Genomic DNA, 18,360 nt, shown 5'->3' with positions numbered 1-18,360 from the left:
AAGATAATGAGCAGCAGACTTAAAATTAAACTTTCAAACTGGTTTTTCCTTGCTTCTGTCATCTCTTTTGTAGGAGATTAGGAAGTTACTGATCATCAGGTCCAAAGGGGTTTTATTAAAAGATAACCCATCACACATGATACTTCTCCTCTGGTTATAATTCCAGGTTAATAAATGCAACATGGATGGATGGGTGGTGTATACAGAGGCAGCATTATAAGCAGACCAGGTTTTGTTATTAATAGTAGATCTTTTTTATTTTATTTTATTTTTACTTTGGATGATGCAAACTGTTGCAGGTGGGCTCCTCAGGAAACAGTGTCTGAAGGAAGTTTGTTGTACAGGCTGCTTTGCAAGGAGACGCTAATGACTACCACCTGTGGAGGGAGGGAAACCAAGAGGAACTGGCTCAGGGAGGAGATGAGTTGTAATGCAGGCTGATGGCGGCCTCATCTAACTCCACGTGGAGCTCTGCAGCAAGCATGGCCCTTCAGAGCTGTCCTGGCTTGGGAAGAAGTGCCCTCCTCAGTCAGTGTTGGATGCGGGCCACCACAGGAAGGGCCTGTCCTGGGTGAGGTGGATTCTGCAGCTGGGACAGTTTTTGAAGTGGCCACCTGACAATTGAAGAATGCCACCTGATATCACCCCCCAGAGCCTGGGGTACACGTCCTTTCTTAAAATGGAACCTGGGCCATGTGTCTCCATGTATCTCAACTCCCACCAGTTACACGGATGTCAAACAGCTGTAGATGTGCATCTTAAACACCTTTACCTAAAAATATTTTTAATTAAATTGCTCCCACTTTCTATAATGACATTAGTCCAGAATGTGAAATAACAAATGCAATCAATCACAGTGGCATAATTGGACTCTACCTTTGTCATAAGAACAATTTTTAACTAAAAAAAAAATCTCTTTAGCTCTTTGATTCCTATGATTTCTTTAATTTATCCAGGTAACATCTGTGCATCTACTGTTAATGCGATCAAGAAATAATAGGATGTCACTGCCAGCAAGAGGCAGGGTCAGTGGGAGGACCTACAGACAAATAACTATAGTACATAGCAGGAGGTAGCTAACATCTTAAGAGAGAGGCAACATGGGAGAAACAGGAAATATGTCAAGTGGCTGGGAAAACAGAGGATAGACAAATAAGAAAAACACTGATTTCAACAAAACACCATCAAAGAAATGTGTGTGAGGTGTGTTAGAAGCAGAGAATATGGACATCTAGCCAATCCTGGGGGTGAGATGGGATGGGAAGTCTAGAGTCAAAAAAACGTTTCCAAAAGAAACTGAGTTGAGTTCCGAAGGGGTCTGGAACCTGGAAAAGTCTCTGAAAACAGGTAACATCTAAAGTGAGTTTTCATACTATAAGATGATAGCAGTGAGGATAGGGCCAGAGCCGGGCATAGGGACAGAAATATGGACAACATGTAGTCCCTCACATTCAGAGCCAATATGACTGAAACAAAGGACACTCATTGTATGTAGACTCAGTGTGTGAGTTGGCAGTGACAGATATCAGATCTTGTAGTATGTGATGCCTCCTTCTTAAACCCAAAGGCAGCAAAGTAATTGAAGACGAGGCCATGCTCCCACAGTGCTCCCACAGGGAAATTAATCTGGTTGAGGTTTATAAGATGGATTACAGTGCAGAAAGGTAAAAAAGAAAAAAAAGAAAGAAAAAAAATAGGAAGACCAGTTAGGACACAAGTGAAAAAATTTTAATAAAAGGTGATGGTTGTGTGTTTGGGGTAAGAGGAACCAGGTGCAGGAGATATTGAGAAGTGAGGTAGACGAGACATAGCAACTCACTGGAAGTGGCTGAAGATAAAGAGAAATGAACAAATGGGAACACTTGTGTTATTCTGGCTTCCTGCACCTGAGAGCTTCTGGGAGCATCCACAGAAGTAGAGAACTGAAGATGATGTTTTGATTAAGGGGGGAACATGATACGTTCGGTTTGGAATTTGAGATCTTTCTCAGACATCAAGCTGAAGCCATCAGCATACTACTGAACAAGCAGACCTGAAGCTTGAGAAGGAGTTTTGGGTTAAAAAGGGAGTTGAGGGCATCAAGGGCACAGAGCTGCAGCTGGTGGTAGATACAATCATCGGGGAAGTGGAGGCAGGAGTCCAGGCCAGGCCAGGCACCGAGGAGCAATGCTTCCATTAGCATGTGGACAGTAAGGGCACACAGGAGCCACTCCAATTGCTGAACTACTTATTTAAGGATTCTAATCTTTTTCATAATTTGTTGTATGAATTTTTCAAATGCGTGAGTCATCCACTCTTTGCCGTGGAATCTATGAACTCTTATAAATTCTTATAAAACACTTGTCTGTGTTGTATAAACACCTGTAAGGAAGCAGAGATGGTGACAACATGGATTATTTCTGAGGATATATTATTGGTCTATTTAATTAACTGAGGAATAATTTCAAATCACATACACTATACAAATACTATGTAATTTAGTTCTAATAATTAAAAAAACCTGACACCTCATTGGCCATGTTGGAGCCTTTATTAAATAATTTTACATAGGAAAAGTAACATATATTAAAAAATAACACCACCATCAACACAGTGAAAAGGCAACCTACTGAATGGGAAACCATATGTCCAATAAAGGGTTAATATCCAAACTATATAAACAACTCATACAACTCAATAGCAAAAATCAATCAATCAATCAATCAATCAATCAATAATTCAATTTAAAAATGGGCAAAGAAACTGAGCAGGCATTTTTCCAAAGAAGATAAATAAATTGTTAACAGGTACATGAAAATATGTTCACTACCATTAGTCGTTAGGGAAATGCAAATTAAAACTATAATGAGATATCTTCTCATCCCTGTTAGAATGGCCATCGTCAAGAAGACAAGAGCTAACAAATGCTGGCAAGGATGCTGAGAAAAGGGAACCCTCGTGCACTGTTGGTGGGGATGTAAATTGGTGCAGCCACTATGGAAAACAGTTTGGAGGGTCCTCAAAAAATTAAAAATAGAACTACCTTATGATCCAGCAATTATGCTTCTGAGAATATATCCAAAGGAAATTAAAATACTCCAAGAGATATTTGCAGCCCCATTTTCATCGCAGCGTTATTCATAATACCCAAGATATGGAAACAGCCTAAGTGTCCATGGATGGCTGAATGGATAAAGAAAATGTGATGTAGATATTTATATACATACACACATACAGAGGGTGCCAAAAAAATGTATACACATTTTAAGAAAGGAAAAAAAAGTATTAAAATTGTAATACTCAGTATATACCGATAACAAAAGATTAATACAAGTCTTGTGTATACATTTTTTGGCACCTCTGGTATGTATACATGTATATGCACACATATGCAGACATGCACACACAATGGAGTACTATGTAGTCATAAAAAATGAGGAAATCCTACCATTTGTGACAACATGGAAGGATAAGTGAGACAAATTGGACAGAGGAAGACAAATACTGTATAATCTCAACTTATATGCAATATCCAGAAAACATCAAATTCATAGAAAAAGAGATGGAAGTTGTGGTTACCTGAGGCAAGGTGAAGGGGAAGGAGGAATTGGAGGAAGGTGGTCCAAAGGCACAAACTTCTGGTTATAAAATAAGTGAGTTCTCGAGATGTAATGCACAACATGGCGACCACAGGTAACACTGGTCTTTGATACACAGGAAAGCTGTTAAGAGTTAGTCCCAGGAGTTCTCATCACAAGGAGAAATTTTTCATTTCATTTGCTTTTTATTGTACCTATATGAGATGATGGATGCTAACTAAACCTATTCTAGTCTTCACATCACAATACATGTAAATCAGACCATCCTGCTGTACACCTTAAACTTATACAGTAATGGATGTCAATTATTTCTCAATAAAACTGAAAAAAAAATTAAATCTTGAAAAACTGAAAAAAAAATCATTCCAGCCCATTGGAAGAATTGCAGTGTAACCTGGGGGAAGGTGAATCCCAGCCGTCTCTGCAGCAGGTAACATTCCGACCCTAGTGGGTCAGACGTCCAGACACTGCATGCAGACTGTCGGTGCTCGTCTCTGGTGAGAATTGTGAAATTCTTTCTACATGAATTTGGTTTTCCTGTGGTTTTCTGTTTTTAATTATAAACAGTCCTTCAAGTTGTGGCAGTTTCCTTGAACCTAGGAGTTTCAGAAATTGAAGTAAATAGGAATGATTTGGTCGTGCTATTGCTTTCTGTTCCTGAGGGAAAAATGTTTCTTCATAAGTTAGAATTTGGCCCAAATTGAGTCGTCTCTGAAACTCCAGTTTACTGGTTTTTATGTATAATGCCTGTCTTAAAAGATCACTAAACCAACAGGAATTCTCCTTGTTTGAGCAAGCCTTAAATAATTCATTTCATTTGGAAATTTCTCTAAATGCACGCGACTCTCCCTCTTAAGTCAGCCACAGAATTTAAATGTGGTCTTTCCAATCGAGGTTGAGAGAAAAATATATAGGTTAAACATGTTTTATTTTTTATTTCTTACACAAGGCAGGCTGTGACAAACATGCCCAAGACACCACTCCCTGAGGAAACCTTAGAGAGAGACCCAGAAAGTCATCCCCACCATGTCACAGGGACAATGCCCACTCCTTTCTTGTCTTTCCCACCCAGCAGCAGGGCCAGAGAACACCCTTCTGGCTCACTCCTGCCTGCTCTTTCCCTGGTCAGTGTTTGGGTGTCAGTTAACATCAGTTCATATTGAACCCCAAGGGGAGCTTAGAACAAGGAATGAGGAGAGCTTCCAAAGGCGCCCACACAGGTGTGGACACGAGGAAGCCTCTGTGCGAGCACCTGCAGGCTCCAGCAACGTCTTTCTCCCACGTCATGTCTCCCTGAACCTCGGCCGCATGTCCTTCCTCCTCCAGCCGACGCAGGACCAGCAGCCTCGTTCATGTCGAGCCAGGAGCAGCTATGGCTGCTGCTGGCCCAGAAGTCACCCAGCTCAGGGCAACAAGCTCACGTAGTCATTCAGAGTTGGCACGGATGGCCACACATGATAAGCGAGGGCAGGTCTTGACTTTGTCTCCCCAACTTGCCCTGCCAGGAGGGGGAGAGATGGCTCATTGGAACCACCAGCTACAAGCCCTCGGCCCCTGGGCTGTAATCAGACCATGAAATGAAGCCCTACCATCTTGTCCTCATTATGTCCTGGGTGTGTCTCCCTTTCTTCTCATAACTTCAGGATTGTCTAGCATTCAGAGTGTAAACACAATTTCATCATCACCTCTAAAAGGTATTTTAAGAAAACTATTATGCAATTAAGATATATAAGACACTATTTATTCCACTAATTGTGAGAAATAAAAAAGATAAACTTGATACATCTCCTGCCTCTTGCATCTCTCCGCTTAAAGAAATAGACATGTACAAAGATCACTGGACTCACATGAGTCATACTGTGATATGTTCCATCAGAGAATCTTCAGCAACAGGCTCTTGGAGTGGACAGAGGAAGACTTAAACTGGGTTGTGTCAGCAGAGTGGAGAACTATATCGCACAGCGATCTACAATTTTGGGATCTAAAGCATGTTGTAAAGTAACGGAATGGGACAACTAACCAGTCTCATGGGCAGAGAGACCATTTAGTGATGTGTTTTTTGCACAAGTCACTTGTGTTCATCAGCCCATGGTTTTATGTCGATGGACACAGCTTGCATCTTGATGGACAGCATAGAGTTTTAGTGCTGGTCCTGGGTGTGTCCCGTGGGCATGTGGACACCTCAGATGGCTGTGTAATTGGGACCAACTTTCAGAAACCGACCATGGGGTTTGCATTTCCATATGGGCAGGGTTAGCAGATGCAATTTCTGGAGGCTGCAGGAAGCAGGTAAGATATTAAAAAAAGAAAACTTCTTAAAGGCTGAGAAGTAAGAGCTTGTTAGACAGAACGGAGGGAAGGAAGTGGATGAGAAAAGGAGCTGAGAAGGTGAAAGTACCCATTGCTGTAAGTCAGAAGACTTGGGCTTGAGGCAGGCACTCTGAACAGCAAGAGACTGACAGCAGTCAACCCGAGAATTGTGTGGTGGCCATGGCGTTAAATTACCACTAGGAAAGAGATGACAGGATGTAGAACTGAGGAAATAAATGATACGTGGCAATAAAAAGAGAACCCCGTGTGTCTCAATATCCATATAATAGATTTGATTTTTTCCAGTGAATAATGCGCCTTGGGACAAAAAAAAAAAAAGTCACAAAGAGGAAAGATAGAATGATGCTAACTGAGCAACTGCTATGTACCCCCGTGGCTCTATGCTGCCATGTTACAGAAAGCCCTTCCCCAATGCTCTCATGAATTGTGTTTTATTATCACCATTTTATGCACAAAGAAATAGGATCATGGAGTTAAAGAAACTGGATGAAGAAAGCTCTGCTCATTACCCAAGATTGACCGATACCCAACCCATGTTTCCTTCAATATGTCATATTCCTCTCTGGGGGGAAATTTTTAAAAATCAGGCTTTTTCTCCTATGAAGAAGACTATACAATTAATTTTTGAGGGACAAGGCACAGAAAGATGTTAGCCTGACTTAACATTCTTGTTAAGGGTTTAGAAAGTATATCAGTCTAAATTAATATCTGGCAGCATTCGATGATTCTGAACTGCCTTGGAGAAAGGAACTTGCACAGTTATGGAGTGAAATAAACAAGCCTGGTAATAAGTGACATTTAGCAGATATTTACACACTTCGGGTAGGAACGTTATGTCAAAACCTGTTGCAGGCTCTGTTCAGAATTTCTGCTCATTATATTACAAGCTTCCACTGCCAACAAGATTCAGAGAATTTACCTTAAAAGGTGATATAATGAACCAGATGAAGTAAGCAATGGATCTTCAACAAGTGATTTGGCTTTACCAAAATCATTGCAGGAGTTCTTTCAATCACTTGCTTTCATTTTTGCCTCCAATTTAATATCTTATGAATGAAAATATAAGACTTTGGACCCCTTAAATTTTTTTTTATTATTTTTTTTTAGCGTTTTGTACAGCAGGCTTGTGAGTCATGGCTGAACCAAGGGAGACATGTAGTGAGGGGAGAAGTGAGTCAATGGACAAGTAGGTCTTTTGATTTAATTTGCATTTTAAAAAATGCATCCTCATGTAATGTGAGCAAAACAAGCAAGAAACCTAGATTTTCACATTTTCTGAGAAAATGACTTTTCCCTCTAAATTCCTCCTTTCATCATGAAAACCTTTTTATTTTAATTTATTTGGATAGGGTTTTGTTTTTTTTGTTTTTGTTTTTTTTGTAAATATGTTTTAAAATATTTTAGCTATTTCTTTTTTCCATTTAATATAGTAACTATATCTCAGGATTCAGTGTTAATTAAGTACTAGGATTTTGTATTAATTTTTAAAAAGGTGGCTATTGAGGGCCCCGGCACAAAAATGACCCCCGACTGCTGTGTGTGTTGCGTTCTTATGTCTACACGTCATGGTTTGTGCCGGTTTCTCGCTCCCTTTCGCTTGCTGACTGTGGCTTCTCACTGAGCCCTCATCAGTTGCATTCTCAGCATCTGGTTAAGACCAAGAAATGAGATAACTAGGAATGTTGTAACAGTTTAAAATATGTGCAAAACACGGGATTTTCCTTTGAGTGACATGCATGGGAATACTTCTTCATTTTCAGCAGTGTGGCTTTATGGCTAAAGTTTCTGAAGTTTACTTCTGTAGCTGTAAATACATTTCTTAGAATTCTATAGCCCAATGAATTGCAGATATTTTGGAATTACAGGTAGCATGGATTTTGCTTTCATTTTCTTTTTTAACTGTGATTTCTCTGTAGCTACTTCTTGCCTCAGTTCTTGAAAAATGGTATGCACGTGCCCATTCTCTATCCTATTAGTTTCTTCTTCTGTAGGAACACATTCTTATTTTTAATAATTATTGACTGCCTACATATTGTTTTCTAATTTAATAGGTCAAACATATGCTATGTGTTATCTATTTTACTTGGTTTGCAAAATAGAAAGTAAGTCCTTATATATTTCTTTGCCATATTGTAACTGGTAAGAGACATAGAATTTTCTCCCTTGCCCAGTAATCTTTCAAATTAGCTGCTTTTTTCCCCTCTCATCTTAAAGAATTAGGAAATAGAACTAGTGCAAAAGAACCTATTCAGGTCCACATGAAAATTTGTGAACGCCTGTGCTAACTCATTCAGTTTTCACAGCAGCACTTCTTGTTTTACAGTTAAGGAAACTGAGGCACAGAGGGGCATCAATGACTTTAGTTAGTAGCACAGCTGGATGTAAACCAGGTAGCTTGGCTCCAAAGTTCTCATCAAAAAAAAAAATGATCTGCAATTCAGATTATGAGCATCAAGCCAACAGTGGTTACGAGGCGGTCTGGATAGACTGCCAACCATGCTCCTGTGTGTGAGAAGCCAAAGAAGAGGAAATGTAGTTATTTTTTTGTTAAAAATGGAAGTTTATTAAGTGTTGATAATATTTACACATACAGTAAACACTTGCGCCACTTGAGGCAGGATTTAGAGCGCCTGTGTAGTAAGTCAGTGCTTTCCCATCTCATGCCAACGGCGAGCAATCACAGTGTCCCCTCACTTGGTCTTCCTGCCAGCACCGGATAGAACTTCATCCTGAGACCTCGTAGCATCAGATCCACTCATTGCAGACCCGAAGTTCTGACTTTACATTGAGAATCCGCAGCAGTTGTGACAGTGAATTTCCTTGTCAGTGCCTTACAATGTTTAGCTTGTTTGGTTGGTTGTTTGTCTGGTAAGACCTAACTTGAGCCATCTGCTTACTAATCCTTCTAACTCTGACTGTATTTGCAATTCTGAGCTCTAACTCCCCACTGCTAATGAAAGCATATAGTAGCAATAATAATGATGGTGATGATGATGATGATGATGATAATAATAATAATAATAGAGTAGCCATGGCTGTATTCTGTTGATATCCACTACCTGTGACCACCCATGAAAGCGCCACGGTGCACAGATGCTATATTAATTTCATTGCTGTATGTCCAGTGCACACAGTGTTGTCAAGCACAGACCAGGTGCTCAATAAGCACCGTATGAGTGAATGAATGATTGAATGGTCTCTATTCAGATGTTTGTCAGCTGAACCCCTTACATCTCCCCCAAGTTGATAATTGCAGTGAAACTACAAGTGATTTAATGAACAAATTCTGCAAATATTTTACTATTTAATAACTTCATTCTATAGAATAATCTAGTATAATAACTGGTTCATATTGGGTTATTTGCATGCTTAATAATATTGTTTTGCAGCCTTGGTTATTTCCAAGTCCCTGCCAAAAAAAAAAATAGATAAAATCTGAGCCCTCAATCTGCAGTGAACTAGTTCCGTGATGAAGGGCAAAGTAACATTTTTGAGTTTGTTTCCCATCTATGAAGTGAGGTTGTGAATAACTACCCCATAAGGCTGATAGGGAGCGTATTGAAAACCTTCCCATAATCACATAAGTAATAGTAATGGAGGTAGGATTCAAACGTGGCTGTCTGGCTCCATTTAAACCATTTTCTGATGCTGAAATCCTATAAGGCCATCTAAGAAGAAGTTACCGAGGAAGAGTGGTCCTGAGGCAAGAAGGATCAAGAGGACTTTTTTTGGGAAATTAAATCAGGAAAGAACTTTCCAGGCTGAGCTTTGCTTTGTCCACAGCTGGCCAGGCTGAAGGTTATAACCTCATTCTCATTACCAGCACATCTCAACAACTCAGAAATTGGCCGTGAGTCATTTCATAATTTGAGGTCATGCACATGGAATGTATAAAATTGAGGGGTTTGAAGTAAAGATGTGATTATCCTAACATAAAATACCTATTTTAAATTAACATTTGCTATTAGTTGTACATTAGATGTAAAAAAAAAGGTTTAACACAAAAAAATTGGAGTCTCTGCTTCCTAATAGGTTTAGGTATGCTTATCAGTAAAGCAGGGAATGGATGGAGGGCCAGCCATCATGATGCTGATAATAGCAAAGCAGGAAAGAAATCTCTTCATATGATAAAGCTTCTGAGGGAACGCCAAACCCAAATCCCTCTTTCACAGAATTTATACCAAGGAGCGCAGAGTCTGAAATGTTTTCATTCCAAAATGATTATTGAATTTTTAAAAAAAGTATATCGAAATAAATTGCATTAAACATATTTCCTGGAGTAGAGATCATGCCATGCTTTTCATTTAGAGTGATGATAAAATTCAAATAATGAGAGAGCACAGTTTCAAATCTTCTAGTGGTTCATATATTTGCACGCTTGGAGCAGTGATTGGATGACTCTTTCAATGTCATGCAAAAGGGTTCAAGGAAAAGAGGATGTGGAATATTTACACGGCTCATTATTATCTTTCCTCTAATAGTTGTTTTTTCTTTTCTTTCAGTTCCACCTTTTATCCAGCCTTTTGAGTTTCCACGGTTCTCCATCGGACAGCGCGTCTTCATCCCGTGTGTTGTGGTCTCAGGGGACTTACCCATCACGATCACCTGGCAGAAGGATGGCCGTCCAATCCCAGCGAGCCTGGGGGTGACCATTGACAACATCGACTTCACGAGCTCCTTAAGGATTTCCAACCTTTCCTTGATGCACAATGGAAACTACACCTGCATAGCCCGGAACGAGGCCGCAGCCGTGGAGCACCAGAGCCAGCTAATCGTGAGAGGTGAGTGCGAAACGCCGGTCGCGTGTGGCTGTGCAGCCTGATTAGGGCGTTGGCTTCAAATAGTATGGACATATCTAGAATTCATAGAATTTGCTGTCATCCCATTAAAAAGTAATATAATAATAATAATAATAATAACAATAATAATAATAATAATAATAAAGCTTTAGAAACCAACTATGAATTCCCCTAAACTCCATACCAAGGTTTCATTCACCTAAAAGATAAAGTTTCAAAATATTAGCAGCAAAGAAATGTATGGAAGCTGTAGAATTTCACTCCTGAAATAGGGCTTTCCTATATTAACCCATTGATTTTGAGGACCAAAGTCCAGGAGCTCCTGCTGTGTTGTATTTATTTTATGTAGCACTTTTAAAAATAATGTTATCACTTAGATTAATGGCTTCTAAAAACATTTGTCAAAGCCGTATTATCACAGTTTTTCTAAAAAGTAAAAAAAAAATAGTAGATTTTTATATTTTTTGTTTTGGTTTTAGAAATGTGGTTTTCTTTGTGCCTCTCTTCTGTTTAGCATTAAATCTGTCATTATTTTGGGAGGCTGTTGCAAGATTTATTAAATTGAGCAAACCATGGTAATATTTATGAAAACAATTAAAAATAGGGTAGTCTAACTTATAGAAAACATTGTCTCAGTACATCTAAAATATAAGCAACAGTCTTATTTCAAATCTCTAGTCAAGTGACCAAATTCTCATTAAGGTTCATGCTCCTCATCTGCAAAGAGAGCAGCTAATGTTCTGGAAAGTCTATTGAGCATGGCTATTCTGTGGTTTAATGGTTTCCCCAGAGCTGCATGCACTCATCTACCAATACAATATTCACCCACATTGCCAAATTAACTGTATGAAGTTAAAGATTTATATTAATGTGATTATATGAATTTCAAAATCCCCAAACATTGGGTTCTCAGTGTAATTATCAAGAGGGGATGTTTTCATCATCTTCAGGGTAGTCGATAGATCTGGGCAGATTCTTCCCTGAGCAGTAGATTCCTGTGTCCTTTTCAGTCCTCATATCTTGTCCCCATGACACCTATTCTCCCTTTCTGGGTGAAAAGTAATGCACGTTCTATCTATTTGCCAACAAGAGAAAGTGAAGCATACAGATTCATATAAAGAAAGCAACTCTGTATTTGTAAAAAACATTTTCCCTGAGTAAATGAGCAAGAAAATATATGTTCAGTTAGATACAAAATGAAGATACAAATGACATTTTTTTCTCCTTCTGCCTTGCACTTTTGAGTATGAGAAAGGGATACATGAATTTTTTCCCCATTTTTTGAAGATAAATAAAAATGGGAACCTGCATGGTGTCTGCTTCCTCAGTATTTTCTCATAAGAAGAATTGACTCTTACTATGTCATTTCTGAAGGGCAAAGCAGTACATCAGCCTGTCCCCTCTATATCTGCTCTGAAAGATCAGGTCAGAGGATAGAACTGCTAGACAAAAATGTGCACGAGTGTTCTTTGCATCACTTTCCTTTGCAGAAAAGGTAACCACTCTTTGACCAAGGCAAAGATCATCTGAACTGAAATGGAACCTAGCCGTTCAAAATAATATAGTTGATCATAATTTGGTTAATGTCTCCATGTGGTTGTTCTTCAAATATGTTAAATAAGCTTCTGTGACATTAACATTAAATCAGCAGTTAGGTGACAAAATCCTGAGGAAGGAAATGTGCTTCACAAGCAGGTCAGTGACTGGAGAAGTAGCCGAGGACAAGCTGACGTGGGGCAGTGGTCAGTCTGGACTTCACCATAGAAACTCCTGGGAGATGTAAAAACACTGACGACTATTTTCTGGTCCCTACTAACCCCAATGAAATCATAATCTTTGGGAGTAGACCCATCTCTCAGATCTCAGGAGCATTATTATTTTTTTTTCAAAACTCATCTGTAAGTGGTTATTTTTAATTAAAGTTTATTGGGGTGACAATTGTTAGTAAAGTTACATAGGTTTCAGGTGTACCAGTCTATACTACATCATCTATGTATCACATTGTGTGTTCACCTTAAATTTTGTCACACATTAGAATTATATGAGAAGCTTTTAAAAGTTCATGTATTCCAATTCTTATACTCAGATTGCAGCCCATACTAATTAAATAATCACCGTTGGAGGTGAAACCCAGGCTTCGGTAATTTGTAAAATCCCCAAGTTGATTCTAATATGCAGCCGAGTTTGAGTCCTAGCACCATGGTTCATTTGAATATGCAGCAATTTCAGAAGTCTAGGTTTTTGTTTTTTTTAATGCAGAGAGAGGTCATTGATGACTAACCAGGTCAGTGACTTGGCCTGATTTATCTTTTTAATTATCACACTAGCAGCTGTGTGATGAATGGACTGGTTCAGAAAGCAAGGATAATAGGTACGAGGCTATTTCTGAAGTTCAGGCAAGATAAAAAGTGCCTTGTATGTAGGTGGTAATGGCCAAGGTAATGAGAAGCAGTTGAATTTGCAATGTGTTTTGGAGGCAAAGCAAACAAAACATGTTTACTAAGTGGATATTGCAAATGAGAGCAGAATTTATAATGGAAGCACATATTTTACTTAATAAGATAAAGGGAATTTCCTTGAGCAGAAGAGAAGGTTCAAGGATTAGCAGTTGTGACAAGGGAAACACTGATGTGGGAGACACGAGAGAGTCTAGGCTCAAGGCATTCCAACATGGAAGGTTCCAGAATGAGGGGAAGAATCAGCACAGGAGACAGGGAGATGGAGCAACCAGAGAAATGGAAGGAAATCCAGTGGACGGTGGGGCCCTGAAAGCAAAATAGGTAACAGATCCAGCCAGAAAGATAGGCAATAAAGTATATCAAATCCTGCTGAACGCAGAAAAAGGGAAAACCAAGAATTGGTCATTGGGCTTAAGAAGATGGATATTGTTTGTGACCTTGAAGAGCATGGCTGCCATGAATACCTGACTAGTGGGGCTCAAAAGAAAGGGAGATCAATGAATGTGTGGAAATTCAATAAAAGACAACCATTTTCACATTTTTAGGTATGTTACTATGACAGGAGGCAGAAAGTGGAGAAGTTAGAGACGGACATGGGGCAAGGGAAGCTTATATGCTGATGGGAATGAGTCAACAGAGAGGGAAAAATATGTGGCAGGATAAAGAGGAGATGACTATAGTAACAAAGTCCTTGAATTAGTGAATTGGGTTGGATTCTTTACACCAGTAGAATATGTTCAAACTAGTATAGTAATAACCATGGTGGGACAGGTGCTCCTGAAGGTAGAACCAACAAAAATGGCTGGAAATTCTAGGGAGGCAGATTTGGGATCAAGTAACTTGAAACACAAATTTGAAAATTTATCTAATGAGACCATCAGAGAGGACTAAGTAATGGATCTATTCTCCTACCACCTACAACTATAAAACTGGACAAAAATTTATAAAACAACCATTTTCAGGCAGTGGAACAGGCAGCTCAGGACTATGATCCTTGAGAGAAAGGAAGCATATGAGCTGAACTCCAAAATTCACCCCAGACTTCTGCCTGGAGCAGTTTCCAAACTATGGCAGAGGGTGCAGAGCCCAAATAACAGTGAGCGTGCTGGGCGGGAAAAACAGAGATAGCAATTTAGAACTATTGTGGCTCTGGATTTTGCAGGGCAGAGTACTGGAGAGTAAGGAGATGTTCAAAACAAGGTTTCTAAAAATCTGTTTAGGGGTTCCTCTGAGTCTTTATTACACTCTACATGCACTTGGTGAGATTCTATGATATCTAGCAGAGAACAACTGCTAGGAGCAGGCGAGATGAATGAAGATTCCAGAGGTTACACAGTGCTGAAAAAATGTTAGAGTTCTAACTAGCCAGAATAGAGACACATGAGGAATTCAGTGAAAATCTCAGAGGCCACCATGCTAAAAGTAGGGCTAACCTAGTCCTGGAATAAGGGCTACTGGAGACCAGCCCTAAAAAATGCCTGAAGAGAGCCTTGACAGATAAAATTTCTCCACTATTAAATTAACTGACTGGAAGAATAACATTCAACACTCTTAAAAGCAAAACAACAAAATCCAGCCTCTCAATAGCATAGCATATTCACAGTGTCTTGTACAGAATTACTAGATATGTGAAAAAACAGGAAAATGTGAGCCATAAATAAAAGGAAAAAGAATGAAAAGAAACAGACTAATGGACACACAGATGTTGGAATTAGCAGGCAAAGTTTGAAAGCAGCTATCACAAATGTTTGCAAGAATTCAAATGAAAACATGTACGCAATGAGCGAAGGAGGGAATGCAAGAAGAGAAACACGTTTTTTTTTAAGTACCAAAGGGAAAGTCTAGATCTGAACACAGTATCTAAAATGAGACACTGGCTCTATTTAATAGAGCATTGGATACTACAGAACAAAGGATTACTGAACTTGAAAGAGGGCAAGAGAAGATATCCAAATCTTTTCACAAGAGAAAAAAGACCAAAAAAAAGGCAAACAGTGCCTCAGTGAACTTGGGGCCATGTCAACCAGTCCAACATATACATTGTAAGAGTCTCAGTAGGAGGTGCAGGGAAAATAATTGACTGGAAATGTTCCAAATGTAATGAAAAGCATAAATAAATCTACAGTAAAAACAATGAAACCCAAGAAAAATAAGCATAAGGAAAAATCATGCCATGGTATATCATAATAAAATTGTTAAAAACTAATGATAAAATATTAAATCTAACAGAGAAATTAGACTCATTAAAGACATAGAAGCAACTAAGAAAACCTCAGACTACTCACCAGAAAAAACTCAAGCCAGAAAGCACTGGCCTTTAAACTTTAAACAATAATACTTTATTGTGTAATTCATATACAAAATAACATACTCAACAATACTATCACAAGGGACAGGAAGAAGGAAAATGGAATTGTACTGTTGTAAAATTCTTCCTACATTATGCACAAAGCAGTATAATATTATCTGAATGTAGATGGTGCTAGTTAAATATGTACATTGTAAACTGTTGAGCAGTTACCAAAAATAAAACAAATAGGTATAGCTATTAATTCAATAGAGCAGATGAAAGAGTATATTACAATATATTCAATTAAACATAAAAAAAGTTAGGAAAAGAGACAAAGAGTAACAAAATAGAGGTGAAAGAAATGGAAAACAAGTACATGGGAAATTTAAACACAATTATATCAATACTTGCATCAAGTATAAATGGAAGATATATACCAATTAAAAAGCAAAGATCATTGATCTTAATGAAAAAGCATGATTCAAGTACATGTTACCACACTTTAAATAAAAAGGCATAAGTAACTACGGTCTTAGCACCCAGCTGGTAGCAGAGACCTCCAATTTAATGAATGAATATAGGGAGGACAGAGGTGTCTCGCCATATTTTCTAAGGTCGGTGAGGGACGAACAGCACCAGTGAACACAGAGGCTGTTCCAATCATAGTTTGCCTATCTGCTTATGACCTTGAACCAGTATTTGCTTGATATAGGAAGTGATGGGGAGCTACAAATGCCCTTGAACGAATTGCCTTGAGGGAGGAAGACCATTCTAGTAGCAGTTGATGGGCTGTGGCTCTACTGACAGGATTGCCAAGGGAAGGCCCACTGGCCTGTGAGCCTGGCTCCCCAGACCTTTTCCCTGCTCCCCTCCTTTGCTCTCTTCTCCCTTTCACCCCTCATCACGATGTGGACACCTGTCAGCTGCAACCTTGGAACATGATTGAAGACACATCACATAGGAGAGGCCCCAGGGTAATCCAAGTATCAGGCAATTAGAATGGTGCCCTTGGTACTGCAGCCAAAAAGGTAAAAGAACAATATATTTTTGAAGAAATTATAGCAGTTGGGGATAGATTTCATGTGAGAGATGGAATCTATAACTAAGACATTTGAGCTGAGGTGTTGAATCAATGAGTATGATAAAAATGAAAACTAGGGGGCCCAATTCCTAGTTATTCCTTATATCACAGTCATATGACCTGGGTCACTGTAGAGCTTAGCACATTTTTGATAACCTGGGTTATTGATTCATAAAGACTTAATTTAAAATAAATAAACTGTTAGAAGGGAAATACTGTAAAAGGAAAAGAAAATGACACTTAGCTCTTGTGTGTGCTCCATGGCTTACACTGGCAGTGGACCAATGATCTCCCTAATGTCATCTCAGATGGGTGACCTTGGCACTAATGAAGCCGTTTGGAGGGAAAGTACTAGACCTAATGACAGAACCACCTGCCCTTTGGTTCCTATTATTGGCTCTGCACCACTGAGAGGAAAGCTGCCAACACAATGATTTTTTTATATGTAATTTTCTCATACTTCTTTATATCCTACTCATATGATTTATCTGTTGTTTCTGGCTTTTAATGATAAACTGCCACATTGAGAAACAAATACACTATCTAAAAGGCCTCTGGTTGACATTTATTTGGCAAGGAAAATAAAAATTATACAAGGGCACTATCTTGTTGCTATGTTTATTGATCTAATTTTTGATAACCATATTCATTTTATCATTGTAGTTCATCCATTAATTTTTCCAACAAATATATATTAAGCATCTATTTGATAACAGGTATTCTGAGTGTCCGGGGTACCATGTGATCAAAACAGAGAGACCAAGTCTTTGCCTCACAAAACTCACATTCCAGTGGAAGAGAGAGATGACGACAACAATATAAAATAAATAATGTCAGGTATCTACAGGTACTGTGAGAAATAAAGCTTAGTAAGAGGATTGAGAGTACCGACATGGGAATGGTGTTTAGGTGGATGGACAGGGTAAGCTGTTCTGAAGAGATTTTCTGAGCAGAGACTTGACTAAAATGAGGGGTAAGTCATGGAGCTTCCTATAAGAAATAAGTTCCATGCAGAGAGACCAACAAAGACCCTACGTCAGGAGTGAGTTTTGTGTGTTCAAAGGATGATAAGAGACCAATGTGCTTGCTGTTCAGTAAAAGAGGAGGGTTTAAGGCAGGAGTCAGGTAATCTATTCTGGGTGTGATGGAAGTCATGGGATTTTAGTTTCCTGTGTCATCAATTAAATCTTACCTGGACTTTGACCAATTACCATCTTGACTGAATGCCATCCAGGAGACAATGGCAATATTTATTTACCTGACCCCCTAGCTGCCACCACCAAAGAGCGTTCAGTTGTTTTACCTTAAACAAACAAAAAAACAAACAAACAAACAAACAGAACTGAATCCTTGTCCATGTTGATGGCTAGGAAATCCTACATCCATTCTTTGAAAATATAGGTCCCTAGAGGCCATGAATTCCAAACATAAAACACTGAACTACATGAAAGGTTGAAAAATACTGTCCTATTGTAAAATACCTTATCTCTACTGGAAAAGTCTCTCTATTAGAAAACTGATATATTATCAAATATGCTCACTATACCATACCAAATAAGTGTTGCACAGATAAAAGGAAAATGAAATATAATTTTAAAAAGAGGAAACCAGCAACTTTGTGGAATTATACACCCAGACAGTATAGAGTATTCAGTCTTTGAGTCCTATCCTAAATTTTGGTCCAAATTGTGTCAGTCCTGAAGGTGCTACATCCTTCCACATACAGATCTGTATCTCCTTGGACAGAAGTCTCCTACAGTGCTTTGCTGTCTTCCCTCAGATGGTGCTTCACAGCCCACCCTACTCAAAGACCTTGAGTGCT

At 38.9% G+C, this 18,360-nt stretch overlaps 1 protein-coding gene across 1 annotated transcript in view; it reads left to right on the top strand.

The window, feature by feature from the left end:
- Nucleotides 1-18,360, top strand: part of LOC109372653 (Down syndrome cell adhesion molecule) — a gene marked incomplete at both ends in the record, with an annotated part of 567,322 nt that overhangs the window by 414,051 nt on the left and 134,911 nt on the right. Inside the window, one exon of the mRNA XM_019626036.1 lies at nt 10,412-10,690. Coding sequence (XP_019481581.1) covers nt 10,412-10,690 — 279 coding nt within the window. The remainder of the gene's footprint in view (nt 1-10,411; nt 10,691-18,360) is intronic.

The sequence above is a fragment of the Hipposideros armiger genome, unplaced genomic scaffold, assembly GCF_001890085.2.
Source record: "Hipposideros armiger isolate ML-2016 unplaced genomic scaffold, ASM189008v1 scaffold_653, whole genome shotgun sequence".
Classification (NCBI taxonomy): domain Eukaryota; kingdom Metazoa; phylum Chordata; class Mammalia; order Chiroptera; family Hipposideridae; genus Hipposideros; species Hipposideros armiger.
The sequence above is the reverse complement of the archived record's forward strand: the minus strand, read 5'-3'. Positions and strand labels throughout refer to the sequence as shown.